Source organism: Psittacula echo, assembly GCF_963264785.1.
Source record: "Psittacula echo genome assembly, chromosome: 1".
Lineage (NCBI taxonomy): Eukaryota > Metazoa > Chordata > Aves > Psittaciformes > Psittacidae > Psittacula > Psittacula echo.
Window position 1 is genome coordinate 144,193,100 of NC_137735.1, and position 19,324 is coordinate 144,212,423.

The 19,324-nt window shown below is 40.5% G+C and overlaps 1 protein-coding gene across 1 annotated transcript in view; it reads right to left on the reverse strand.

Annotated features, from left to right (window-relative positions):
* The window catches only part of PLXNB2 (plexin B2), a gene marked incomplete at its 3' end in the record, with an annotated part of 81,335 nt that overhangs the window by 44,739 nt on the left and 17,272 nt on the right, over positions 1-19,324 (reverse strand). Inside the window, exons 9-14 of the mRNA XM_080636246.1 lie at positions 19,004-19,105; positions 15,313-15,405; positions 14,037-14,118; positions 8,840-9,012; positions 6,428-6,576; positions 3,324-3,432 (exon numbers count right to left, since the gene is read on the reverse strand). Coding sequence (XP_080492372.1) covers positions 3,324-3,432; positions 6,428-6,576; positions 8,840-9,012; positions 14,037-14,118; positions 15,313-15,405; positions 19,004-19,105 — 708 coding nt within the window. The remainder of the gene's footprint in view (positions 1-3,323; positions 3,433-6,427; positions 6,577-8,839; positions 9,013-14,036; positions 14,119-15,312; positions 15,406-19,003; positions 19,106-19,324) is intronic.

The following is a 19,324-nucleotide window of genomic DNA, read 5'->3' on the forward strand; positions in this document are numbered from 1 at the left end:
GAGTTGTGGTCAATGGCTCGATGTCCAGCTGGAGACCAGTAACGAGTGGTGTCCCTCAGGGGTTGGTGTTGGGACCAGTCTTGTTCAACATCTTTGTCGGTGACATGGACAGTGGAACTGAGTGCGCCCTCAGCAAGTCTGCCGATGACACCAAGCTGTGTGGTTCGGTTGATACGCCGGAGGGAAGGGATGCCATCCAGAGGGACCTGGACACGCTTGTGAGGTGGGCTGATGCCAACCTTATGAAGTTTAACCATGACAAGTGCAAGGTCCTGCACCTGGGTCGGAGCAATCCCAGGCACAGCTATAGGCTGGGCAGAGAAGAGATTCAGAGCAGCCCTGCAGAGAAGGACTTGGGGGTGTTGGTCGAGGAGAAAATGAACATGAGCCGGCTTCAGTGTGCGCTCGCAGCCCAGAAAGCCAACCGTATCCTGGGCTGCATCAAAAGGAGTGTGACCAGCAGGTCGAAGGAGGTGATCCTGCCCCTCTACTCTGCTCTTGTGAGCCCTCACTTGGAGTATTGTGTGCAGTTCTGGTGTCCTCAACATAAAAAGGACATGGAACTGTTGGAACAAGTCCAGAGGAGGGCCACGAGGACGATCAGGGGACTGGAGCACCTCCCGTATGGAGACAGGCTGGGAAAGTTGGGGCTGTTGAGCCTGGAGAAGAAAAGGCTGCATGGAGACCTCATAGCAGCCTTCCAGTATCTGAAGGGGGCCTACAAGGAATGCTGGGGATGGACTGTTCATCAGGGACTGTAGTGACAGGACAAGGGGTAACGGGTTCAAACTTAAACAGGGGAAGTTTAGATTGGATATAAGGAAGAAATTCTTTACTGAGAGGGTGGTGAGTCACTGGAATGGGTTGCCCAGGGAGGCTGTGAATGCTCCATCCCTGGGGGTGTTCAAGGCCAGGTTGGACAGAGCCTTGGGTGGCATGGTTTAGTGTCAGGTGTTCTTGCCCATGGCAGAGGGGTTGGAACTAGATGATCTTAAGGTCCTTTCCAACCCTAACTATTCTATGATTCTGTGATAATTACCAGCAGGAGGGTAGCCAGACAATGTGCCAAAGAAAGGTGGAAATACATAACAGAAAATTTATTTTAAGAAGGCTCTTGGAAAGAAAAGTGTTCTCTTTCCTTTGTATACACAAAATGGAACAGGCTTTTAACAAAGCTCAGATTTCACGTTTGCTGAAAGAAGTAGCCAAAGAAGTGCCTGAAAATAGAAGTGAAACAAGATTGTAGTTTTTAAGACAATATCAACTGACACAATTGTTGCTCTGATTATCTGTTTGTACGCCGAAGTCCTCCTGTCACACTTGTAGAGGTGTGTGTCAATTCACCACCCTGTACTGACTTTAATCCCAATACAGTCCACAGTTGGCTTAATTTTCTTGTGAAACTAAAAGAAATGAAACTAGAAACGAATTTCACCAGTTTTAAGGCATGAGCTGTATTACTTGCCGTTGCTTTGCATTTTGTAAATACAGTCCCCATGGAAAGATTTTTGCGGTAAATTAAAATGCTTTTTATCAGCAGTTAGCTTAGATAACTGATATTTATCTGATATTTCAGTAACCTCAATGCAGGCAGACATGGGCACACAGGGAGTCTTGGACTTGCAGGAAAACATCCGCAGGGGTGATGCCTGTGCACAGTGGCTTCTCCTAGAGCCTCACTGATGAGCAATCAAGAATCCTTCCCTTAAGCAGCCAAAGTGGTGGCTGCTTATCTTGTCTCCCAGATGGGCTGAGCAAGGAATGACACCAGAACAAATTCACAGTCAGGCTTTGAAGTCTACATGGGGGCTTCAGCTTACATTTCAACACACTCCATAACATCTTCATGTGGTTTTCATGCAAACCATGGGAGAATCTTTACACACAGGAGAAGCATAGGAAAGGTGGTGTAAAATGTACCCAACACAATTGGTTAATGTCAAAATCTCATCTTGTGCAGGGTTTACCATGATAGTCTTTGTCCTAGAGACCACACACATAAACATGGGAGATCATGTTGTTCTCTAGTTATGACACATAAGATTGGCAAAGAAAGACTTCATTGTAACCTACATTTCCACAATGGAACGGAGCACATTTTCAAGCAAAAAGGGTGTTTTTTCTTCTTTTTGTAGCAATATCACCAGGGAAAGGAATTATTTGCTTGGAAATTATGGAAAATACTCATTTGATTTGCGAAAACAAGAATATCCTCCTGTCAGGTGAATGTCATTCTTGACTTACTCCACCGCTTACTGCCAGCTCCTTTCCTTCTCACAAGATGTCAAGAATTAATGAGACAGAAGTAGAAATAAGGGAGAAGATAAAAGCCTAACCAACTCTTTATATTTTAAAGTTTTACAGTTTACAGGTGTAATTTTAAATATCAATATGAGGACAGAGATTATTTAAACCTCTCAACTATCAGAATCACAGGCTCTTAAAAATTTTGAAGGCCTGATATAGATAAAACTTCATGCTGCTAAACCACAGGGCAGACCAGCTGTAACCTAGGGCCATGTTTAGGGTAAAGTAATTAAGACACAACTGAAATTCTCCTTCATAGTGACACTGAAAACAAAGCGTATGTGTGATATGAACACACATCACGCTGTCTGTGGCTCTGCATGACGTATTTTTGAATGAAATAGATTATTAAAAAATTAATGTATCTTCATTACTTATTCTTCAGCTGCTCCGCATCCCTTCTTGTAATTAAGAGCATTGGCTAGACTAAACACTGTCATTAAAACAGTGCGCCAACTGTGCTTCTAAAGAATACGTAATTTTTTGCAGTGCTGATTCTTTTTTATTCAATAGTGACACTTAAGAGATACTATGTCACTACTGAATAAACTTATTACAGCTCCTTTTCATAGAATCCTAGAATAGTTAGGCTTGGAAAGTACCTTAAGATCATCAAGTTCCAACCCCCCTGCCATGGGCAGGGACACCTCACACTAAACCATGCCAACCCAGGCTCTGTCCAACCTGGCCTTGAACACCGCCAGGGATGGAGCATCTTTCACATCATCCACCACATCCACATCATTCCACCACATTTTTTTAACTTGAACTGCAAACAACAACATCCTGTTTCAGACACTGGCTGTATTGATCAGAATGAATTTTTGGCACACCCTTTGTATAAAGTAATGCTGAAGTTAAGTGTTTTTTAACATTCTTGAATGAAAGTGCTATTGATGAAACAAAGCTTGTAAGGGAAATACATGTGACTCTGTGCCTCTGTGCTTAACAGGTTAACTTCCAAATTCAGTCATGCACAGTGTATAAAACAGGTCTCTGAAAAAAAATGCACTTACCTGGTATGTAAACAGCACTTCACTTGGTGATTTACCCAGTTTTCCGTTTATGTTAACTTCAATTTGACCTTGTTTTGGTTCATTCATTGGTCCAACTTGACATACAATCCTAGTGAGAAAGAATGCAAGCTTATCTGCTGGAAGTAACAGCTGCAATACCAACGCAATGTATGTGACCTACCACACACGCCACCAGAAAAGCGCTAACTTTGCCTTATCCTACACAAGGTTTTTGAATGCTGCCTCAGATTCCCAGCAAAAACACCCAAGAATAGTTTACTCTTCTATCTAAAGGTAGGTAAAATTGAAACCTGAGCACTTTACACAACAGCTAGTTTAGCAATCCGTTAGTAGAGGTCCCTTCTACAGAAGATTCCAATTCATCCCACAAGTCAGATTGCTGCTCCAACCCTACACAAGGGTTTTACTGGACCTTGTGACATTGAAAAACACAAAGAACTCCCTTGCTGTAAGAATCAGACTGTCAGCTGTCTTATAACTTTGTGTGTTTTAACTGCTGATACTTTTGTTGTGCATCTTGCTATCTTTCATCTTTAAACTACTGTATTTTCACACCTAAGATCAAATTCCCTTTATAATTACTGTTCTCTGGGAATAAAACCTCAGATAACCCCCACAAAATCAGAGGTCAAGGACCACTGGCCAAGAAAACCCTGCCTTAACTAACATTGCTGCAGAATGACAGCTAGGATGTTTACATTTTTATTTCAAACATGTAATCCACAGAATCCAAGTATGAAAATGCAGCATAGATTTGGCATACTTGAAAACCGTGACAAATGCTTAATGGAGAGCTGATAATACAGTTAGATAAGGCGGTATATAATGTTTGCCGCCTGCACAGGCAGTTTCATATAGGACACACCCCAAGGATCACTGCTCATTTCCGTTGCTTTTTCCCTGCAGGATTATTGCTGGTTTTCCTTAAGCAGTGCACAACTACTTAAAAAAGAAAAACTCAAATAGAAAAAACAAACCAAACCAAACCCACCAAACCCCCTAAATTACTGAGTATAATGTACTTAAATCGGGACTTATAATAAAAGGATTGTAAAGTCCCTCTCCGGATCACTCCAGACTTTTCTGCTTGGGTACTGGCAAATGGACAAAATTCTTTAAATTCTTGCATGTCCTGGCATGTGTACGGCTGCCTGAGTCTGTTCCTCATCATCCTTCTACTGTATTCTTGGAAGTTGTATCTTCTTGTCAGGCAGAAACAGGAAATGGTGCCTTTGGAGGAATTTTTACCATATGTCAAGCTAGGGAAAGCAGCCGGGGGCCAGGGCCGGGAGGTGTGGGGGAGAAGCGCCGTAGCATGGCTAGCACAGATTTTAGTTGAGAAAAGTTCCCTCCCTTCCCCAGCATTGGCATTGCCTCCCTTCCCCCACATTGCAAATGGAAAACTACAAAGAATGAGAGCATGACTTCTTGAAGGCCAACAATTAAATCATTGCAGAGCCAGAAAGCAGCCTTAAGTGCCTTAAATCTCACTGCTTTCCTGCCCCTGGGAGCAACTGTCTCCTAAAAATGACTAGCTTTTTACTGCAGAAGAATCGGGACGTAAGACTAGGCACTTATTAATTTTGTTTAAAATTCAATTAAATAAAAGAAGGTAATAATAAAACAAAAGAATGTAGGAAGATAAAGAAAGAAAATTGTAGATATCTATTCGGAGATTTTGCGTAAGTTCTTTTTCAAGGCTTCCCTAACAGAGAGCATCCTTTAAATCCTCCTAATTTGTTGATAAATGACATTATGCAAGTTGCATTTGTTCGCACCCATTACCACTCTGGCAGAGCTCAGGAAACCAGTAATGTTGCTATGATACAAGGAACCAGTCATTTCACTTCTGGCTCCTTTCCATGTATTTAAAAATACCAAAAGCCTTAGAAAAAGCCAAGAGGCTGGGGAAATTCTTGTAAGGCTATGCTGCAATTCAGTGCAGCTTTTGCAAACACTGAAAATAGGGAATGGGAAAAGATGACTGTATAAAAGTTGGCAATTTTGTAGATGGTGATGTACATGTAAACACACAAGTGACAGCAATGGATTTGGGAAGCAGTAAGAGATAAACAGCTATATACACATTCTTAAGTCCTAGGGGCCTGGGAAGCTTCTAAATGGCCAATCCATAAACTAAGGCTAAACATTTTTCAAGAACTAAAAAAACCACTCAGGTATCTTCAAAATCCCTTTCGAAATGTACCACAGAAGTAGCAAAAAAGTTACTGGAGTACACTTTAACTGGAGAGAAAGAAAGACAAGGTTTTAATTGAAGCTGTAAATATCAAATGGGAATGAAAGATCACACTGCTTAAAATATGCTATTACTCTTCATATTATACTGAACCTTTGTGCTAGGTTTTTTATTAGCTAATGTCAAGAGGGTATTCCCGTCTTGAAATTAGATGCTCAAGATAATCTGTAGGAAACACCTAGAAGAATTTAGGCACTTTGTTTTAATTTTTGGCACTGCTTAAGAGTGTGACAGGTTATCTGCAAAGCATCTACCAACCTGCTTAGGCCATCCAACATCCATGGGCTTGCTGGCTCTGGGATGAAACTCAGCCATCTAAAGCTAAAGCTATACCTATAGCTAAAGCCAGGCTCCTTCCCTGCCCCCCGAAAAGAAGCTTTGTGGCTAGACTAAACCATAAGCATTTGAACTTCCTCTTGCTTTTCCTACTTGCCCATAAATCTTGCATGCTTGGTTGCACTGTGGTTCAGATTTACCAAAGATTTTAATGACTAGATGTACACCTACAGTGCCTTTCATTTAAAAACAAGTAAATAGTCTTGAGATGTCTGCAGTTATAGTTTATGAAAGCTTTTCAAATAAGGGAAAAAATTCAATCAATCAGAAGCAGGACTGCAGTACACTACTGTAAATTTGTTGCTGTATTTGCATATATAACAATTTTAAATAAAGATTCAAATGTCAGTATGAAATATTGCAGGTACATCACACTAGTTCTTTCTTATATTGATAACCTTTTATAATCACAGGAAGATCATCTTCATCTGCAAATGCATAGAGATTCCTTTTTTCTTCTAAAATCTTATGAAAAGTATCCAGCAATTACCTTGTGGAGACAGAGTAGAACTCCTCTTTGAAAACACACTCCTCGTCTGCCACTGTTATATTTTTTACATCTTCTGCTGTTATTCCCAAATTAGATCCCATTATGGTCAAAAGAATTCCACCATTTAGTGGTCCAGTTTTTGGTTCAATCTGCGTTTGCATGAGAAAATGTTAAAAAAAAGCAAAATTGAATACTTCACTGACTGTGTTGCTCTTCCATATTATGTAAAGCTACTTCAAGTTACACACATTTCAAAAGATGTTTCTTGTAAGACCCATACAAAAACATGCTATTTAACTTGTTAATATTAATTAACCATCTATTATCTTAGAACCAGTATCATCAGCTGCAGATTTTGTCTCCTGTGCCACACACACTGTTACATACAAAACTCTTGCTTGGTGTTTACTTTAAGTTTGCATCCTCCAGTAATGCACTGTGATTTTGAAAAGCAGATAGATCAGGCTCCTCTTGTAATGATCCCATGGAGCTTCTCCAGCATTTTTTTGCCATGATTTTCTCCCCTTAGGTTCACGTCAGAACAGTATACCTCCCTAACACACAGTGCTGCCACACATAGTGTCTTCAAAGGTTCCTCTAGTACCCTGATCTGCCTTTTTGCTTCAAACGGTAGGATGCTGCAGTACATGGGCTGATGCTAATTAATTAACTTGCAATTAAAATGATGGCTGAGAAAGTCCTGCAGTTGCAGTGGACTCCTCAGGTTGAAATATGACCCAAACACGCACTTGAATTCTGAATATTTGTTGGGAAACTAACCTATTTCCTATGTAATATTTGCAGCATCTCCAGCAAGACCTTTTCAGGTCTTCAGCTTTGAAGGGCTGCACGTTTACCATCAAGGATGGTATCAAGAAGGATGCAGAGTCTCATAGGCAGTAACTGGAAGCCAAACAAATGCAGCTGCTGAAAGTCTGGACTTAAATGTCTGCTCCATCAAAATCTGAGTTTCTTAGATCTAAGCCAGTCTTAGCACAGAGACATTGCTGCTGCCCAGCTCAGCTCCAGAATCACTTGCTCTGTTTTCCCACTGGTTCAGCTTCCTGAAGCTTCTGCTTGCTGGCCATTCCTTTACACTCAACCATAAATAAACTAGCTGAAAAATGACCCAATGGCTTGTGTATGTTTCCAAATATTTTGTTCAAATCTGAGGCTAACAAAAGCTTTGAAAAAAATAATATTTTTGTATTTAATCCACAATCATGTACAAACAGTACCCCAGGTGAGAACACTTGTATTTTTTCTTTATTTTCCTTTTCCTTCCCACTCAAATAATCTGTATCTTAGCACAGGTATCACACAAGTATTCTTCTCCACACTTCCTGTTGAGATTTTAGGGTGTTTGCCTGCCTTGGCAGACTTCAACTGTTTGCCTACCATTTCCTCTTAGACACATCAGCATGGCCAACCTCTTCCAGCATGCTGCTGATCTGTCTGTAGCCAGGCTGCACCCCTAACTGCACAGCCTCAGGAGACTCAGCATCTCTATCAGTTTGAGCCACAGGTTTCAGAACTAAACAGTTCCTATTGAGTGAAACATCCCTGTTATGATTCTCAACTTTTGCCATACTCAACATCTGTGATAGCCTGGGGTATGTTCTCATCAACCAGTGTGTCTGAAGTTCAAAGTACTGATACCACTGTTGCAGCAATTTAGATTTGTTCAGTGGAAGTACATGTCATGCTTTACTAGACAATTATGCCCAGGAAAACAGCCTCTGCTTTTTGCTGGTAAGGACAAGGATTTATTACTTCTTCCTTAGGCTACTGGTTCGCAAATGTGGACAACACCCTTCCCTCACCCTGAGTGAATGCTCCTATCACACAGTAAGTCAGGGGTGCTCATTTGGTCTCTCTGACTCCTTACATTCAACTTCTACAGCCTTGGGTTTGATTCTGGTGTGGACTGGAAAATATCACTGACACCTGGAAAACACTTTGTGAGCCAGAAACAACCTGCTGCCTTATTAAACACTATTTAGAAGTCTAGTTTGAAGCCTGTTAATGAGCCTGCTAAGTGCTTGTAGTTCCAGGAGCAGTAAACTTCTCTTATACACTTATTTCAGGTAGAAAGAACTCCAGGAGATAAAAAAATACCATGCTGATTCCCAAGAATCAAGTGTCTCATTTAAGCTCATACTGCTAGCCTGGCTTCTGGCACACTGAGGGCAAGGCATGAAAAACAAGGAGTCTCAAAGACTCCATTCAGTCTCTTATTGTGAGTCTTCACAAATCTCTCTCACACATCACTACTGGCATTATTTCCTTGCAGCTATTGCAGAAGCTTACTTAACACCCTAAGAAAAAAGACCTGCCTTTCAGCATGAGCTTGCTTGGAAGCTTTCTTCTGAAAAATAATACAGTGGTAGGGAGAGAAAAAAGCAGTCTTACGCGCGTGATTTCTGGATGAGGACACGTGTCGGTGGGAGGAGCGTGACAGAGTTTTTCATACACACACTTGCTGGGCTTGCCATCTTCTTCACACCAGACACACTTATAGTCGCGATGGGCTGCGAGGCATAAGCTGCAGTCGCTTCGTCCGTAAGAGCAGTTGTACAGAGTCACTGAAATATGAGCAGTAAATGCGCTTAAAACAGTTTCCTCTGGTTTAAGGATGTTCAGTGTGTTATATGAAGAAAAACTAATCTTCTGTACAAAGTTCAGTGGAGCTGTGTGAAGAATATGCACACTCTGTACTTAACCCATGAATGATGCTGAGCAAAACCTGTATTTTTCTCTGTACGGAAAAGCCTGAAATCTATATGCAGAGGTATGAATAGACTATCAAGTAAAACCCAAACGCATTTTTGTCACTCAGCCACTGTCAAAACATTTAAGCACAAAATGTTTAAGTACAAAGTCCTTTATTTGACTATCTTCAATGAAACTGCCTATACAACTGTTCAAAGACTGGTTCAAACAAACAGGTCCTCCTGGCATACCAGGAGTCAGATGTGGAAGGGTATAAACTCTGCATGGGTGTCAATAGGGACAGACATCAGCTGGCATGGGACCTCTGCCAGTCACTTATTTAAAGGAAAAGAGCTGCCTTTGTGGGCCGTTTCCAGGATATTTGGGCCTTTCCAAAATCATCACTAAAGCCTGAACTTAATAGAAAGTTAACACTTAATGAAGTATTATCCTTTGTTCAAGTTAATACCTCTTCATTTCTCCATTCTACTCTATATTCTTCCTTTTGTTTTCTCTTTTGTCTTGAATTGCCATCCTGATGTATGCCTTATTCCTTCTGTAGCTGGGTTTAATTCTAGGTTTTTTTGAGTTAAGAAATCAGGCCTGACAGTCTTACTGATGAATCATGCACCAACTGTCCCAGACACTAAGCTTGTTTTGGCCCCCATCAATCTCTAGCATGATGCACAGTCACTGAACAAAATTAATCTGCCTAAATAGATGCAAAGCTGAGACATAGCTGGGTGGCTCAGCACCATACGGAAAGCCTGGGCTTGCAAGGAAGCATTTGGAGATGCACTTGAGGGCTAGCCCAGAAGAAAACAGACTGAAAAGATGCTGCCCATTTCTCTAGGGGAAGCATGCAAGTTGCACAGATTACCCAGCGCGTGAGTGCTGTGCTCCCCTGAGAAGGCAAGCTGATTATTGTAAAGAGGAAAACTTACTCCCTCCTTTTCTGCCTGCTCCCTTCATCCCTGCTTCTCTCCACTCTTTACTCTCTTTTTTTTTTTTCCTGGCCATACAGCCTCTCCCTCTCTGCCACCGAGGCTCTGGCACCTGTTGAGTCTTCCTGTAAATCAACTTAACTTACCAGAACAGCAGAAAACTATCGAGGTTTCCTCCTGTGCTCTTTCAAGAGTTAAATGTGTTCACAGATGGGAGTGGGGAGTGCAAGACAGAGTCTCAACATCTCCCCTTTCCAGTAGTGATGAGCTGGTTTACGTGCTCATTAAGTCTCAGTAAATGGTACCCTTACTGACATTGGGTTTTTTTCAAAGGAGAGTCATCCTTAAAGATGCAGGAAGCAAAGCAAAGTAAACAGATGTGGGCAAAACAGACTAGGATAAATTCCTTTGAGATTACATATGGTAAAGGCCAACAAAAACACTTATTTAAAGAAAGCTTTTATTCTCAGAGGAGCAGGACTCTAGGGGTGACACTGGCGAAACCACTCTCCAGTCGCTAACATTTCAATGCACTTGGTATCTTCCTAGATAACAGCGGCAGCAGCAGCTTTTAAAATCTAATTCTAAGAGGCTACCATGTCAGATTTCTACTGTAATGAAGAAGTAAAATGAGAATGCTGCTTTTCCATTATTTTTTAACCATGCTTATTTCCCTGCTAGGCATGAACAATATTACAGATACACCAAACCTGGTTACAGTCTCTGACAGCTGCATGAGAGTACATAACCTCATAAGGACAGTTTTTCTCTAAATGTTGCATATTTTAAAGCCTCAGTGTTCAGTTGCACGGCAAGTCTTTAATAGAATAACATGTTTTTATTCTTTCCCTTACACTGAATGCCATGATGAAGCCTGGTTTTAACCCTTCTTACATTAAATATGCCCATCCACTTGATTTCAGATAGCTTTATCAGCACAAACTCAGCTGACACGTCACTGGAGGTGTATGCAAAACAGAGGGACTCTGGCATTTGCAACAATAAATCAATGAGAAAGAGCATCCATTTGATTCAAATCCTATCTTGAGTTCTCAAGGAATCAATGAGCACAAAGCAGGAGGAACATCATTTGCCTCACATCGATATGGAAGTCACTGAACAACAAGCATAACCCAAGTAATATTTTCAACAGTTTGTGTGTTAACTCTTCACTTTGTATGTTGGATGTGAACATAGTGCTGAGGAAAAGCCCTCACATCTATGCTGCAAATTGCTTTTGAAGGAACCAGATTGTTTTCATAATCTAGCACTCTGAAAGGTTGTTATTGTACAGGAACTTGAGCAGGTAACATTGTTGAGCAAATCTTCCCCTTGCCTTCCTAAACCCTCATTTCCTACCCACAGTGCCCCATGACCTTGTGGTATGGCACGGGAACATGCTTACTGAATTACTTCGTTATCTTCCATCAGCTGGGCAGGGATTTTCATCCCACCCCTCAGTAAACAATGTCAGCACTGCAACATCTTGATGTCCCTCACACATCCAGCTGCATAAATGTAACAGAGAAAGCTATGGCCTTAATGCATTAAACACCCCCCCATTCACTGATCAGCTCATTAAATGTACCAGTGGCAAGCCACTCATTAGATTCAGACTCTTATCCATCACCTTGAGATACCAGCTGTGAAATCATTGATAAAAAGGACAAAGGATGAAAGGGATATATTGGATTTCATACTGTTCAGAACCCCTGATGGCGTGAGATGTAAAAATGCTATCATAACTTAGTATTCACTAAGTGTAAAAAGAAAAAAGTTCTTTCACCAGCAGGTTCAAAGGTGCTTCTCAGCAGCAATCACATACCCAAAGCCAATTCTTTTCATGATGTATAAAACCACGCTCTGGATTTCATATGGCAAGGAAATTTAAAAGCAGGAGATAATTTGGATTAAAAAAATCCCTTTTATACCAAAAAGAGATATTTGCTGACAATTTTTCAATTTCCCTCTTGCAAGGGCTCTATATTTCAATTTGAATGGTAACATTTCTTTAATAATTCAGCTACTTTTTTTTTTTCAGTATTTTTCCCAGTCTTGGAAAAAGAGATGTTTAGAACATTTGGTCAAAATTCTGCAGTTCTAAACACCACAGCCTTTGAAATGGAAATCAAGACAGTGTGGGTTGTAATATGCCAGGTCCTCTTTTAAGTGCTTTCAAAACTGCACACAGAGCCACAGGGAAAATCTTCTAAAAACATATTTCTATGCTGCCAATAAGAAAGGGAATAAATTTAAATATTGTACAGATGGAAAAATATGGTCTGAAGATTTAACTTATAGGGAAAACTACTTGGGGACAGTATTAGTTTTCCTGATGTTGATTCATCACACAAGTAACAAGTGTGTTGCCTCCCAGTTTTTGCAATATTGTGCCTTAAACTCCAGTTCAAAGAAGTGTAAGGTAGGTCCCAGCTTCTAGGTACTGCTCCAATGGTTTTGATGGGATTTTCCTCACCTTAGCTCAGGACTAGGCTCACAGACATAGTTACTTCGTTGTTGTATGTTGAAATAAATAAATGTGTATTTACAAAGGAATTTATATTGAAGACTAAGTCTTTGTGTTATAAAAAACACTTCACATACTTCTTTTTTGCCATAGAAATGAATGACTAAAGTCTTGAGCTGAAAGCACACTGAATGTTTCCACGTATTGCTGGTTGCCAACAGACATAGAGACTGCAGAACCTGTCTGAGACGAGACACAGCTGAAAGTTGAGATTTCAGGTGATGTCCCTATGAGCAGCAGTGAGAAGGATCCCTTTCTGCTGTTGGAGAGTGAAAGTTCATTGGGGAGGGGAAATGGCCACTGAAAAAAATTATAAAACCAAACTACTTAAGTTCATTGGAACTGTGTCACCTTGCTTTTAAGATTGCTCTTCAGAGCACAGCAAACTTGCAAACAGTAGAAACATAGAACAGTTTGGGTTGGAAGGAATCTTCAAGGGTCGTCAAGCCCAACCCTCTGCAACAACCAGGGACATCTTCAACTAGATCAGGTTGCTCAGAGCCACATCCAACTAGACCTTGAATGTTCCCAGGAATGGGGCATCTACAACCTCTCTGGGCAACCTGTTTCTGTGTTTCATCGTGACAAGTTTCTTCCTTATATCTAGTCTAAATCTCCCCTCTTCTACTTTAAAACCATTACCCCTTGCCCTATTGCAAAAGGACCTGCTAAAAAGTTTGTCCCACATCATTCTTATAAGCCCCTTTTAAGTATTGAAAATGTTTCCCTAGGTTTCTTCAGAGCCTTGTCTTCTCCAGGCTGAACATCCCCAACTCTCTCAGCCTGTCTTCATAGAATAGGCGCTTCAGCCCTATGATCACCTTCATGGCCCTCCTTTGGACCTGCTCCAAAAGGTCCACATCTTACTTAGGACTCCATTGCTGAACACAGAACTCCAGGTGAGTTCTCACAAGAGCAGAGTAGGGCAGCAGAATCACTTCCCTCAACCTGCTGGTCACACTTCTTTTGATACAGCCCAGCACACATTGGCTTTCTGGGCTGCAAATGCACACTGCCAGCTCTTGTTGAGCTTCTAGTCAACCAATAACCCCAAGTGCTTCTCCTCAGAGCTGCTCTCAAAACACAATCCTCCAAGTCTGTATTTGTGCTTGGGATTGCCCTAAGCCACGTCCAGAGCCTTGCACTTGGCCTTGTTGAACATCATGAGGTTGTCACTGGCCCACCTCTCAAGCTTTTCATGGCCTCTCCGGATGGCACCCCTTCCCTCCATCTTGGTGTCATCAGCAAACTTGTTGGCAACACTGATATTTAATTAAGGAGTTTAGTCTTCATAACTTCTGAACTGTCAGATTTGTTTCACCCAAACCAATAAAACCTACAAAGGTAACATTCACATGATTCTTACTGTAATTCACAAGATTACTTACTGTAATTAGCCTCCCTGTAATCCCATATTCATACTTACCCATCAGTTTGCTGTCAATCTTGACCTTATCTGTTCTTATGGATAAGTTAAGTTGTAGAGTCTCATTTGCACTGTAGGAGAACTGGAAAAAATGACAACACAGAGATATATATACCTTTATTTGTCAAAGTTAACTTCATGTGTTTTCTATGATTCTCAATAATCAGAACTGTGAAGGTTTTAGAAACTATCCCAAACATTATGGTCTTTTTTTTCATCTAGTCCAAACACATTTATAGAAAAATGATTTAATGAACCTAATCCTTCACAATCAGAATTGTCAAGTTCCAAGGGACATCAACATCTGAATATTCACTTTTCATGAAATTCATTTACATTTGGTTATGAGTATCCAAGCTGCAAAGGTACTGTTCAGATTCAGTAAGTATAGCTGCTGATCCTGCTGAGTTCTCCCTTCCCACACCATCTGGTCCCATTACTTCTGTGGACATGGCAGGCTCATGACACATGGAGGTGAAATCTCTTGCATCTTTTACAGTGCAATCCCCTCATTATTGCAAAGCACAAGGTTCACATGCTCCAAGACATGAGCTTCTGCTCATGTTGAAAGACAGCAGCAACAACAACTGGTGGGAAGGGAAAAGACCAAAGAAAAATATAATGGCTTTATAAAGCAAATGCTTTGTGCTATGCTCAAATGCTGCATAAATGTTATTAGTTTTCAAAACTACTCTTGTTAGTAAGCTTGTAAGATATAAAGGTTAAAATCAGCATAACATTTGTGAGTCCAACTTTGAGCTTGGTAAATAGACTATTTACTTAAAAAATACTATTTCCTTTCTCTGCAGAATAAACCAGAGTGAAAAAAACATAGCTATTAAGTAGCCAAACAACATACTGATATCATTCCCTTTTTCACAGATGAAAAATAGGAAAGAGAATGAGTTTGAGTCTGGAGAGAGAAAGCTCTAAGATCTCAACTTTTATGCTCAATGGTTTCAACAGGTTGCATAAAAAGTGAAGAACAAAAGAGTAATGGTCCTGAATTTCTCCAGAGACAGTTCAATGAATCCATGGATTGCATAGGTAGAGAAATCAAGGAGAAAGATTGGAGTCTTTAAGGGGAGACCCCAGGAGCTCTGAGCCAAAGCTGCTGCCTTTGACTGCTACTGCCAAAGGACAATCTCCATCAGAGGTGACTTTCTTCTCCAAGAGAAACTAATATTACCTGTATATTTCTGGACACATGTGAACACTGGAACAGGACTATAAGAACAGAATATATTTGCCAGATGAATCATATTTGTGCATTTACCTCTTTACTCATGAATGAAAATATTCCTTTTTCTGATTCATCAACAGGAGCTTCAAATTCAAACTGGCTGTTTCCAACCACAAATTTTTTATCCTATGGAAGAGAAAAGTTCAGCTTAGACTTCGTGTATCATCACCAAACATAATAAAATATGACCAGGGAATATCCTGTTCAGCACTGGAAGTAATTAGACCAAAGGGAGAAGGCTAACCAGTTAAAGTCATCTTCTAAAACAAAGCTAGTGAAACACTGAGCCAATGCAATCTGCTACTTTGCTGCACTCCTCCAAGTTTCAGTAAAGGTGGCAGCACCAAGCAGTACAAATAAAGCAGGACATATCTAGCATTCCATTTTAGGGAGCAATAGGAAAAAGCCAAAGGATGTGAATATTGGATGGCTTCACACATCAGATGTGTTATTAACAGAGCTGTGTGAGTTCTGCCCTTTAAGGTTTTCTCTGTAGGGACCCTGGGAAGAGCAGGAATGCAAGAATTGCAGGAAAACTGGAATGAAAGTCTCTCAGATCCTGCTGGCTTTGTTTCCCCTGCCTCACCATGACTCCAGCTGTGATTTCACAGGACAGTCTTTGATGGCAGCACCAGCTTAAGAGTATTCCTGCCTCATAGACACTTTCCTCCCCTTCTTGTCTCCCTAGGCCCTGAATCCATTCATTCCTGCCTTTAGGCTGCATACAGACCTGTGCCGCGCTAAAAAAACTCTCAGCTCAGCTGTTCTGTGACTCAATTGACAAAGACAAATCCAAACAGGAAAATCTTTGGAGGGCTAATAAGGTTATCTTGATAGTGGTACATCTGTCTCTTCTACTGTGCCAATCTTTCAAGGACTCAGCTGGAGAATGCCTCTCAGAAGTTTCATGCAACATGACTGATCAGTATTAAACTTTCCTCTCTTGTTTTGGATGAGGCTATGCCCAAGAGAATGACAACAGTTAGGACTTACTTTCAGAGGAAGGAGGGGCAGAAAAACAATCAACAGCTTCTCCTTTTTTAGACTATTTCCATCCAGTGGAAGTCCTCACAAGGAGATCTATTCATTGTACCATAAATGTTCACAAGTGGGGCATAAAAACTGTGTGAGCTAATTCCTCTACCCTCAGTTCTGCATTAGCAGTTTTAGAAGCCATCCACCTCTTCTACTCACTAAGCCCAAACCTTCACTGCTAATCTCCACCTAGAAATAGAGATGCTTAAATGCACAATACATACTAGTGTACTTAGTCACCCAGGATAAGGCAGGTCGTGCATTGCTTTTTTAAGCAAAACACAGATTAAACCAAGATTATAGAACTAGCAGTTCAGACCGACAGTGTAACATTCATTTTTGCTTTTTCTAAGCAAGGATTTAGGCAAGGGAAATAGGAGGAAAATGGATATATACCAATGTCCTAATCAATAAAGACCTTAAATGTGCTCATAGTTGCATGACTGCTTGCTCCAAGCACACAGTAATGCCCAGCATATCCTGTGGCAAAATCGTTCCACATGAGAAGCCAAATGCTATTTTGCATTTGGGTTGCAGGCTAAACCCTACAAAATGTCTATCCATGGCTTCTCCTGAGCCATTCTGCCCTCAATGAGATGTTTACCAAAGTAGGTTATGCCCTTACCCAAATAAACTTCCAGTAAGCAAAGTTACTGTTTCAGATAGCATGACCCCACAGGCATGAGTGCCTGTACGATTACAACTATTTCATGCCTTATTTGTCTGTTTTCACATATACTTAGAGGTCTGTGTATACTGCTGTAGTCACTGTGTGTGCCTATTCAAGTCCTGGCACTGAAGGCATTATTATCTTGGCTTAAAAAATGCCCCTCTGTACCAGGATACATGGAGCTGCTTCCATGACAGAGATGACATTCCCACATGGCTCTTGCCTAAAAAAAATATTGTGACATCATGGGACACCTATTGATCCACAACTTCTTTCCAGCCTAGGTCCTATGCCTTCATCTGACTACCTACAGAGACTTGAATTCCACTTAAGCCTTCCCAGTTCCATGTGAAATAAGTGCATACTCAGTCTGGTCTGTAGACAAGCTGTTAAACATTGCTACCCATGACAAAGCATTCAATCCACAGGATGTGTCTCTGCCTTTGTTAAATGTAATTGATACCTCACAGGAAAAAAGAAAGGACAGAAGCTTTTTCATTCCCTTTTCTCTACCAGTAGTTCAGAAACATTAAAGTGCTTATTCACAAAATGATTAAACAGATACAGGAGATTTTGGGTTCCTGCTGCTGTTTCTCCTCCTTGCAGGAAAAGGGTCCTCTAGAAGTCAAATTCAGCACATCTAGATTATGCATCTGCCCTGAATTTGTTCTCAAGAGAGAATGGGCTCTTCCACTTATATCAAAGGAGCAGGGAAAGATTTTCATCTTGTGCAGAAAAACAGCTCTTCACAATGCTCAACAAAAGAAATGCGATGTGAGTAAATTTTTTTGAATACTTTTCTATTTTTATCAAACATTGCTGTGGCCTAAGACAAGTGCTGTGTGCCCCAGCCAGACATCCTACCAGGGACAGGTCCTGGCATCTTGGAGAACAGACTAAATTCACCAAATTGCATTTCTTTGTTTATGCATATTTTAAGGTCTTCAAGCAGCAATGTTTGTTTTTGAACACATCTATGTATAGATATGCATGGTCTTGATATATGTGTAGTGTAGTGATATACAGCATGATCTTCACATGACTGTAGTGCTTAAGGGTTGCTTTTTACCTTTCTCTCCAGACCTGTTTACCCTTTTCCACCTCTTGGCAGGTGTAGCAGAGGTGATAGAAGGACTTCGTAAGCTATAAAGTACTTCAGTTTGGCAAAGGGGGAAAAAAAACAACCCTCAAAAAACAAGAGCCTTCTTTCCCTTGATAGATGGCTGCTAGCTAAAGCAATCGATGCAGTCTCCAGCATATCTATCATCAATTCACATTCACACAAAGACAACACAGAGACAAACAATAGAAACTAAGAACAATACTTGAGCTATCACCTAAAGAGTGGGTTTTAAGCTTCGTTTTTATCAAAGTAACAATACCATTTTATGCATTTCTAAGTTATAAAACAATTTTAAGTTGGGGTCAAACTCTTGACTTCTTATAAGCTTTATAATTTACTTTCTGGAAGCAAATAGTGAGAACGAGAAGCCTTTGCTGCAGCTGAGAAAATACCTGATCTTCTGATTTGATGGTTACACACACAGAAAATTAAAAAAAGGCAAAATCCTGTTTTGTCCAAACTAAGAAACATTTAATTTCTGAGTGCATTTTTTGTTTGAAAAGTGAAAACTGAATTAAGCACACTGAGTGATTTCATTCTAGAACAAAAATAAAGGTGAATATTTCATTAGAAAACAGATACGAATCATTCACAATTCCTAAACCTCTCCTTGTTTCATTAGATAAAAAATAATTGTCAAGTGTCCAACTTCCATTCTTTAAACACCCCCTGCCTTATGTCAAGTAGCTAAAATATTTTGTCCAGCTCTGATTCTGTCTTGGTGATGACTCTACCACAGTAACCAATATTATATTAAACTTGAAAGTGTAGCTCCTTCCCTTCTTTAAAAACAATTACAAGCAGAATCTCCAAGGAACACAAACTAATGCTTTAAGGATGTGGCTGCAGTTTAAGTGGAGTCCAAATGACAGCTGGTTTTGAATTAATCCACTTACCTGATAATAAGCTAGATGTCTTCCCTCAAAAGACACCGTTGTTCGGTACTCCATTGGTATTATTGGAGGGTTTGGGTTTAGAAACTGAGGGCATTCTTCTTCCTGGGGAGAGAAACATTTTTTGTTATTCCAAATAAAAAGTCTTATCACAACAAGCTCCAATGGCCTTCGGACAATGGAATGATTGTTGTGAAGAACTTCATGCTTAAAATACAGTGACAGATTTGATTACACCCTTTCAAATTAGATATGCTAAAAATGACTGCAGCACATGTCAAAGCTGTGGGTGATTATCTTTCCCAGCCTTGAAATCTTGTTCCT